The 10,291-nt window shown below is 43.3% G+C and overlaps 1 protein-coding gene across 5 annotated transcripts in view; it reads left to right on the forward strand.

Moving 5' to 3' along the window:
* LOC134469109 (serine/threonine-protein kinase D3-like) overlaps window positions 1–9,545 on the forward strand; it is a 77,694-nt gene extending 68,149 nt beyond the window's left edge. For 4 of the 5 annotated variants that reach the window (XM_063223150.1, XM_063223151.1, XM_063223152.1 and 1 more), the window contains exons 12-19: window positions 218–270; window positions 562–634; window positions 1,368–1,474; window positions 1,902–2,063; window positions 3,830–3,928; window positions 5,138–5,405; window positions 5,978–6,063; window positions 6,412–9,545. In XM_063223150.1, coding sequence (XP_063079220.1) covers window positions 218–270; window positions 562–634; window positions 1,368–1,474; window positions 1,902–2,063; window positions 3,830–3,928; window positions 5,138–5,405; window positions 5,978–6,063; window positions 6,412–6,585 — 1,022 coding nt within the window. In that variant the 3' untranslated portion in view covers window positions 6,586–9,545. The remainder of the gene's footprint in view (window positions 1–217; window positions 271–561; window positions 635–1,367; window positions 1,475–1,901; window positions 2,064–3,829; window positions 3,929–5,137; window positions 5,406–5,977; window positions 6,064–6,411) is intronic. The other variant, XM_063223154.1, reaches the window with a different exon arrangement.
* The last annotated feature ends 746 nt before the right edge of the window (window positions 9,546–10,291 follow it).

Raw genomic sequence — 10,291 nt, forward strand, 5'->3', positions numbered from 1 at the left:
ACGTGCAGACAGTTTTGTAAGGGCTGGGCATGGAGCCCATCGATCGTAAATGGCAGCGCGGCATTTAGCTGAACAATTGGTGTATGGACCCATTTGAAGCTGGTGCATTTCTCTACATATGGTCTGTTTTAAGGCTGCAGTAACCTAAAATGTGTCTGTGTGTGGAACAAATAAACTCAGAGCCCTTTTTTGTGCTTTTGTTTGTGTCTCTCCACAGATGAGCTTTGTGTCAGTATATCAGTGTCAAACTCCCAAATTCAGGAGAATGTGGTAAGGAAAACTCATAGAATGCTTCGTTACTCAGTTGACTTTTAAGTTTTTGTTGCCTTTTGTTCTGATGATGATACCATTCTAATTATGCAATCTTAATTAAAGACTGCCTAATTGTCCATTGTACCCTCTTAATGTATATAAAATGGGGTTTCGTTGGCCTTTTCCACTGCCTCAACCGCACTCTTGACAATGCATCCATTGTACTCTACATGCATGTGTTTAAGAATGTGACCCAATGCTGAACTGTACTTTTTGTTTCCTAACTCGAGCATTTCTGGTCTGTTCAAGGATATCAGCTCAGTATACCAGATCTTTGCCGATGAGGTCTTGGGTTCGGGCCAGTTCGGGATCGTATATGGCGGTAAGACAAAAGGACAAAAAGCCTTCTCCTCCATTTCTTACTTAGTTGCACCCATATGTGCAGCCGCAGTTATTTTTCTTTATAGTGCCTCTCTTCTCAGACGTCTGAGGGGGGTGGGAAGGGAAGAGAAGGGAAGAGAAGGGCAGGCATACTGTAGACACTGTGTGTTTTCTATCCTTTGCTATGCAAATAAACTTTTATTAGTCGGATAGAATTCCTTTTGTCAGTCTAGACCTCGGTTTTGGTGGCGGCTCCCTCTCCCCAATGAAGGGACTCTCTATGTCTACTGCCACACACACACACACACACACACGCGCACACACACACAGTTTAGTACTTTTATTTGGATCGCAGCCCATTAAAAGTTACACAGATCCAAATTCTGATGGAAATCACAGCGGAGTTGTAGGGGGATGATCATACAGTTAGTGAGTCCAATATTGCCTATGGGTAAATATGACATCTCCGTCTCCAGATGGACAAACTGTCACACACACACACACACACACACACACACACACACACACACACACACACACACACACACACACACACACACACACACACACACACACACACACACACACACACACACACACACACACACACACACACACACACACACACACACACACACACACACCGAATCTGCCAGTCAATCGGAACAACACAATGTCCAGAAGGGACCTGGCATCATCATTTCACAACGGGTTTCTGTTTCCAACACACACAGGAAAGCACAGAAAGACTGGAAGAGACGTCGCCATCAAAATCATCGACAAGATGAGATTTCCCACCAAGCAAGAGAGTCAGCTGAGAAACGAGGTGGCCATTTTACAGGTATCTGAAAACGGAAGAATTGACAGACAGACAGACCAAAGGAGAGACAAGCAGACAAAATGCATGCAGGCATAACAGACAGTAGAATGTAGAATGAATAAGTAGAATGAAATATGCCATAAATAAGTATGCCTGTATACATACACTTAATGGAATTCACGTCAATGCTCTTTACATGTCATGAAAGCAGCCGAGATCAGAGTGTGGTTACGATGGCATGTAAAGCAGACCCTGCTGTAGAATCATTTAAATTAACCCTTTGATGAGATGTGTTGTTGAGAGCAACAGGAGGCATCTGTTTGCCAGCTGTGTGGTGCCAAAGACTGACCTGACCTTTGTAGTCTCAGCATCTCCTCTCTGTTGTTTCTCTGTTCTTTTATCCGTTTTTTTTCCTTCTTCATTCCTGCGACTTTGTTCTGTTCTTCAGAGCTTACACCACCCTGGCATTGTCAACCTGGCGTGCATGTTCGAGACTCCGGAGCGGGTCTTTGTCGTCATGGAGAAGCTCCATGGCGACATGCTGGAGATGATTCTGTCCAGTGAGAAGAGCAAACTACCTGAGCGTCTCACCAAGTTCCTCGTCACACAGGTCAGAAAAGGACACATTAAGGTGCCTTTCTCACTTGACACACTGCCTGAACAAACATCAACACACTTCAGAAGATCACAGATGAGTTTCACCAGGAACTATGGAACCAGGAATAAAAATAAGACTTTCTCTAATGTTTTTCAGCTATTTTATTGTACAATTGTACCGTTAGGTCAGTATGAACCATCAGGGTGCATTTGCATTACAGTTAAATTGTAGCTGGCCAAAAAAAGTGCCCTTTGACATTGGTACTATCTGGACATTTGTGGATCTTGCAGTGTTGGTTCACTGAAGATTTGCCATCTGCCTGACAGGTGCCACCAACCACAAGGTGTAGAGTAGAAGCAGTTCAAAAGTTCACACCACCCTTTAATAGGTCTGAAACCACTTTGGAACAATGGCTGTGCTTATTTAACATTTAGCCTTCTCTGGCTATCTGCTTTGCGGCATTGACCACCTGTGACTGTAGGCTGACCAACCAAGTTGAGAAAATAATCAAAGCTCTGTGATTTGTTATTATTATTAAAGGTGATTCCACTGATTAGCGTTCCGTCTGATGATTTTTGTACCTATTAGCGTCAGCGGGTTCAGGTTCAGATGCCAGAGATTTTACTTTCGGAGATCTCCATCTCTGCATACCACGCGTTCATAGATCTGAAATGGTGCCAGGCATTCTCGACACTCTCAAACAATGTCCGTGCTTACCTAACATTTTAGCCTTTGTTGACCATCCATTTCAGGGGGAAAACCATGCGTAGGGTACCATTTTCGGTAACAGTCAGCAGTTTTACAATTCAGAGTGTGCATTCTAGAATTGAAGTGCGAGTAAGCCAACAGCTCAGGACTCTAAAAACACAAATTTATGATTTATACAGACCGATTCTTTTGATACAGCTGGTTTTCTATAAGGTCAACCAGTCATCGTGGTCAGCATTTCACCTCGGTACCTTTAGGAATAATTGGCCAAGTTTGTGACGGCACATGCAGGAGCAGTCTGCACAGCGTGCATGGCATGCGCAATGCGACATTACAATACATTCTGGTTAGCAAATTAGATCCAGAAAGCATTGAAATGGCACATGCACTCTGCGCAGACTGCTTTTGTATGCGCTGTCAAGAATGTGGCCATTAGCCGCGATTAAGATTCCGCTACGTCTGCATGCACATGTAGACAGCAATGCATTTTGGATGATGTTGCATGTTGGTTAGATTTCTTGTTCAACGTACTAAATTTCAGTCATGTTGCGCCGACGAGGTGGCATGTCACATGGTGTCAAACTATCGCGGGATGAATGCGACTGCAGACGGACCTGTCAACTCCTGCAGTTGCTTATCCCCGTGGATGCCCGTCTGCATATCACCTCCGAGTGATATTAAATCACGTGTGTGTAGGCGAGTTGTCCCACAACCCTACACAAGTTTGCGCAGCACCCAACTTCAGCTCCTCCTTCCCACCTGTCCCCCCACACCTCACACGTGGTGTGTTAGTAGATCAAACTGGTGCGAGCTCATCGTCTCGTGCACATTTGTGGCTGACTTAAGATGCACGGTGCTTAATACCACCCGCATCGTCACAACAAGCTCTCGCTCACGTGCTTTGTCAACATCAACCGTTGCCAACAGTCAAATGAGGCTATTGACTCTCCTCTTCTGTTCGGAGGAATCTAATAAATTCACCCCAGCCTTATACCTTTGAGCAATCGCTAGGTTTTCCTGACCTGGTGTAAGGACCCTGATAATCTGATCTCTTGATGTTTCCCCTGCAGATTCTGGTGGCCCTGAGACATCTTCACTTCAAGAACATCGTCCACTGTGACCTGAAGCCAGAAAATGTTCTTTTGGCATCTGCAGAGCCCTACCCACAGGTGGGTGAGGATGTAATGTAATGTCTGGTGATCCAGAGTAAGGTGAACAAACATGCGCGGGACTAGTTAAACTGGACTAGTTAAACTGCTTTACATTACATTAGACTTACAGTAGATGACGTTTTAGCCAAAGCGACAGTTATTTTAAGTACAGTATTGGTTACAGTCCTTGGAGGAGTGTAGACTGAGGAGCCTTGCTCAAGGGTAGGATTTGAACCGGCAACCCTTTGATTCTAAACCCATCTTCTAAACCACTAAGCCATGGCTGCTTTAATTAATGTGTTGTAGTGGGATAGAAAATAGATTTTTGTGAGACTGAACTTTATGTTTGCTCACCGGAGTAGTAAGGAGCCTTTCCCAAAAAACCTTGGTGTTTATTCATCATGTTTAGGGATGATTTTTAAAAAATGCCTGTTAGAATTTTATCGGGGAAATAAATGACTGGTCCACTGTTGACACTGTCAGCAGTAGCCAATGGAACCCATCCAAAAATGAAACAATGTCTTGAAATGTGGCCAGGCGTATGACTCAAGTGATGTATAAATGGGGGCGGTTCAGATAGTATGACATGGTCAGTTATGAATCACAATCATGACAGCCAAAAACAACCCATCATGTAGTCTGACCGTGCCATAGAATATCAATTTTACAGACACTTCTTTTCTTGCAGACCGTACCTTTTGGCATCAACTTCAGCCAACTCATGAACTCATTTTACCAGTCAGAACAGGATTGGAGCAAAATAAAAATGTCAGGACAGCCCTAACTAGTATACAGTATGTAGTTTGTTCCCTAAGAATTAAACTCTTGGGTTCAAAACTTAAACTCTATGACTCGTGACTTGTAGACTCTCTATGAAAGGCTTAAACCCGCAATATAGCAACTTTTGACACTCTTGACACATTTAGTGCCAGCCTTTGGAATGTCATCGTTTGAATCCCAGTCAGTTTATTCAATTTTCAACATTTTTGGAACACCCCCAGATTATTTTTTGTTAGACCCACAGACACATGGTTTGTTTAAAAATGTCTATATTTGTAATTCATTAACAAAAACCTGTAAAAAACGTTTTTACTATTTGGTATTCAACGTATGGGAGTAAAAAACAAGTTTTTAAGTGTTTTTGTTACTTTTTTAACTTTTGTTACATGGAAGTCAATGTGTTCAAAAACTCTGCATTAAAACACTGCCCTCTCATCATACACATAGGTGAAGTTGTGTGACTTTGGCTTTGCGCGGATCATCGGTGAGAAGTCCTTCCGCCGGTCGGTGGTGGGCACGCCTGCCTACCTGGCGCCCGAGGTGCTGCGCAGCAAGGGCTACAACCGCTCGCTGGACATGTGGTCGGTGGGGGTCATCATCTACGTCAGCCTCAGCGGAACGTTCCCCTTCAACGAGGACGAGGACATCAACGACCAGATCCAGAACGCCGCCTTCATGTACCCGCCCAACCCCTGGAAGGAGATCTCCGGAGAAGGTACTCAGGGGGGAAGGAGGAGCCGGAGGAGGCTGGTGGTAATGAGGATGATGTTACAGCTATCGATGATGATGATGAGGAGGAGGAGGATGAGTAGGATGATGAAGATAATGGCGGTGGTGGTGGTGTGATGTTACAGTCGAAGGTGATGAGGAGGAGGAAGAGGAGAGGGATGATGGTGATGATGATGATGATGGTTGTAGTTGTATGATTTCACAATGATGATGATTGTGGTGGTGGTGGTGGTGGTGATGATGATGATGATTTACTTTTTTAAGTGATTTTCTCACAGAATATCTATCTTGTAAAATGTGAGACAGGTTGTAAAACTAAGAATTCAAGACATAAAATTGTGTTTCTTTTATAACATGTTCATCCCTGCCTTAACTTCTCAGTTATCCTTTAAGCGGCTTTCACACCGACACAGCAAACACCTGCAAACGCTACCAAGTGCTATCACCTGCCAACTGCACTGGTGTTTCCTGGGGCAATGTGGAAGCAGCTTAACAGTGCTTTCCATTTGCTTAATTAAATGGCAACTTTTTCTACTCTTTTTTTAATAACCCTAACAGCAATCGACTTGATCAACAACCTGCTTCAGGTGAAGATGAGGAAGCGCTACAGTGTGGATAAATCTCTCAGTCATCCATGGCTCCAGGTGAGAACCTCTTCAGTGTAATTGTTACTGGATTTAGATCTCTAAATCTGCAAATCCTGATGGATTCTCCAAATCCACTCACTAATGATGTTGTTTGTTGTTGGTGTTGGCCATGAACTGTGAGTCTGACGGCCAGCAACTACTGTGTTTGTAGACGTTCCAAGAGAGAGTCTTTTAGTTTCAAGCTAAATTTCCTCTTGAAGAACATCTGGAAAAAAAGCTTTCTAATTCATATTATTGTAGGCTTGTTATTTAGATATTTTCTTGGAGTGTCCCCTGGAATATTCATGAATGTCATTTTTTTAAAGCTTCCAATGTTAATCTCTCCGCATCAATGTCTTTCAATAGGATTACCAGACATGGCTTGACCTGCGGGAGTTCGAGACGCGCCGAGGAGAGCGATACATCACCCACGAGAGTGACGACGCTCGCTGGGAAGAGTACGCTGACGAGAGGAGCCTACCCTACCCCAAGCACTTCATCATGTCACCCAACCTGGACGACATGGAGGAAGACCCCTAGCTGCTGGGAGGATGAACTACAGCTCATTTCCTCATGAATCAGTTGTGAAGGGGGTTCATTTTTTTCCTCAGACCACTGGCAAGAGAGGTCCAGCGGTGGGTCGGAACCCAGAATCTTGGGGAAAACGGATGTGAGGGGTCTTGCACTCATGTCCAAAAAAGCAAGTCACTTGCAGGACGTTGGTGCCCTCTGAGTGTGTGGTAGTGCCCTGAGGTGAGAAGTTGACGGACACAAAGCAGTCGCTATGTGGGATTTTTCAGGTTGTAACTTTCTTCTCCTCAAAGACACTCCAGAGATTGAATAGACAAGTCTCTGTCTCTCTGTCTCCCTCTGTCTCTCTTTCTCTCTCTCTCTCTCTCTCTCTCTCTCTCTCTCTCTCTCTCTCTCTCTCTCTCTCTCTCTCTCTCTCTCTCTCTCTCTCTCTCTCTCTCTCCCCTTTTCTTTTTTCTGTCTCTGCAGCTAGCCATAACATAAGTCTCTTGAGCCTGAAAGATGAACTTTTGCGTGTTTGGGAAAGCTTCCATTAGATGTAATAAACATTTGCACTGCCATTCAAAACCAGTGAAGGGCTCACAGTCTGGACCAAATCCAATAGAAGATGGATCCTTGAGATGTTTAGCTTCTATCCAGCGTATTTTTCTAAACTCCTCATATTTGTGTTTTTAAGATGTTCACCAAATCTACAAGTGATTTTAGCTTTTTGCTTCAAAGTATTTTGGAAAGAAACATTTATATGCAATGTTTTTTATGTGAGGCTTTTAAACTGGAACACATAAACGTATACTGTGCAAAGTCTTAGATATTTTACATCCTGTATGGAAAGCATTGTGGTCCTAAATCCTTTTGTGTTGTAAATGAACCATTTGACCCAGTTGCCTTTAAAATGTAATTTCTTTCAGATTTCTGCTGGGTAAATCCAAGTCTCGCTGAGACTTTCGTGTTTTGCTTTTCAAACGCTGAGTGATTTGCATTTTATACGAACAACCAATATGTCTGTGTACTGGTGGAACTAGTTATCATGATGAAGAAATGTTAAAATAGTGCCACAAGCCCATCAGCCTGTTTTTGTGTACCCAGGCTAAGCTATATGATGCAGTTTTAGTAGTTGTAAAGACACACACACACGCACACGCACACACACACACACACACACACACACACACACACACACACACACACACACACACACACACACACACACACACACACACACACACACACACACACACACACAAAACCCAGCTACCGGTCCTAAAATGCATTAGTGGCTAGCCCCAATCTGTGCGGTGTTACATCTATGACTACCAGCAAGCTCCTGAGAAAACAAATGTGCACGATTCTGAAGAGCAGCTGTTGTAATGTAGACAACCAGCCTGCAGTTAGGTCACAGCTCCTGAAGCACAGAGGGACATCACATTAGTTCCCTGGAGGTGAAGGCTGGATACAAGCATTTTCCGAAGTGTTGCGTGTGTAATAGGGGTTGAAAGGCGTATGAAGTAGACTTGATCGCTTTTGGTACAGGTCTAAGATGCTTTTAGCGTGTCAGTTGACAATCACTTGTGTTTAAGTTTCATTCCACGTGAAAAAGGCCGAAGTAGACACTCAAGTGGATGTTTGGATAAATCTCTGACTGGTAGGCCGACATCATACAGTTTTATTCATTTAGACCCCCCCCTCCATTAAGACCAAATGTTTTTTTATTATTATTTTAATTATTTTTTCTAAATCTGATTGGTTGATGAGTTATGTGGACATGGTTGTGTGTTAGGTTTTTTTTTTTTTTCCATTGAACGTGCAATGTCCAGGTCATGCTCATTGTGTAAGCCCTGACTGAAGGTCACCAGGTTTTTGTACACTAGGAGCCCACGAAGAACCCATCCAAGGCTATATCCCTCAATGTGTTCCCAGTAGGCTTTTCTTTACGCAGAGGTCAGAGCACACAGACATGAAGGAACTGTCAATGCTGAGATGCTACTGCCAAGACAGTGTGTTCTTATTCCTGTGCTGGTTAGATAACAAAGACTACGAGACGTCCTCAATAAAAGTGCACTCTTATTTTAATTTCATTTCCCTGTCGTGCACCCACGTCTCAATTCTCTACCAGCTTACATTGGTCGCTAGGCAGTCCGCTGGATTGGGGAGCTTGCAGGAACTCAGTATGCCTTAAGTAGCACGTATGGGTGTGATTGCACACTCGGTCAGGTCCACGTTGAGCTGGTATGAAGCATTGTTGTGTTCACACACCTTTTTTTTCTTTTGACAGTGTAGCATATATGTGAAGATACGTATGTATGTTTGTTGTTATATTTTTGTGTGTGTGTGCATTTCTGGGCTACCCTCATTGATGCATTTGAAACAGATCCATCTACCCCTAGACTTGTTCGCATCCTTCAAAATAAGCTCCAAATTGAACTATGACTATAACTAATTAGTTACTTTAACTGTGGTTTTGGTATAATACTACAGATGTTATGTCTTACCATCTGCAAGACCCTGTTTGTCCACTTAGTTACAGTAGAGCCATAACCATGCATTCAGTAAATACTGTGTAACATCAGTTCTTTGACATTTTCCAGATCATATTTACTAATGAAGGACTCTCCAGTTAACACCCACACACCCCTGAAAATGCCTCCATCTTGAATTTGGGAGAGGGCCGTACAACTCATTTTCCATTTGGGATGGTGATAATGACCATGCTATGACATTTTTTTCTCCTTTGTATCTTGAACTGTGATTTTTATAACTTGGGTGGATTCTGTCAGTGCGACTGGCAACAGCTACCTTGTGAAGGATGCCATATTTATATATACAGTATATGTCTAAAGCACACACATCTATGGGTGAGAAAACTTCCTGAGAATCATATGAAGCTCGTTTCTGCCACTGGATTGGCCGACGTCAATGTTTTATATGTTTTACTACTCACATATCTTAAATAAAAACTGCCTCTAAATATCTGCCCATGGTTCTTTGGTATTCTTTACATTAGTGGATTTTTTTATCAGTCTTGTGCAGACAGAAGAAGACATCTGAGGTTCAGGAAAGTGAAAAGCTCTGGCACATATTTGTTCCGGTCAATTCATTTTCACTCGAGTGATCTTAATGAGCTAGAACCCTTCAGCCAACAGAAACCAAAACGCAACCATAGCACGCACAGCAGAGCTTCTCAGTCAGGCTGATTTAAACATTTAAAAAACACAGGTCTCTACTGCATCCAGATCCTGTTTTATAAAACATGCTTTTACCAAGCACCAAGAAGAAAAGAGAATGGTGACATTCAACACAGCCTGAGCCCGCTCTCTCTCCCTCAGAGAATAAAGCCATGGGTGAACCCAACCAACTACTTGACATACATTTCACCTTCATGAGGGTTTGGAGTTTGGAGGTTTGGGGTTGGGAGGGCAGCATCAAAGCTGGTCAGGTTGCCTCGGGGGCCTCATGGTAAATGAGCAGCGCTGGTTTTGTGGTACAGAGAGAGGGAGAGAGAGAGATTGAGGATAATGGGCTACATATGGAGGCCTCAGCTCCAGCTGCTGCATGGCACATTTCATGAACTCCCATTTAAAAGCCCCAAAAGGACAAATCACAGCAGCGATGGCAACAGCTAGCAACACTTTCTCTCCCAGAGCACTTCGGTAGAGTTGCCTGCTCCACATTGTGTCTTCTCCTATAGCTTAGCTAGCTAAATTAAATATTTGAAACA

Source organism: Engraulis encrasicolus, chromosome 18, assembly GCF_034702125.1.
Source record: "Engraulis encrasicolus isolate BLACKSEA-1 chromosome 18, IST_EnEncr_1.0, whole genome shotgun sequence".
In the NCBI taxonomy this organism is placed as follows: Eukaryota; Metazoa; Chordata; class Actinopteri; order Clupeiformes; family Engraulidae; genus Engraulis; species Engraulis encrasicolus.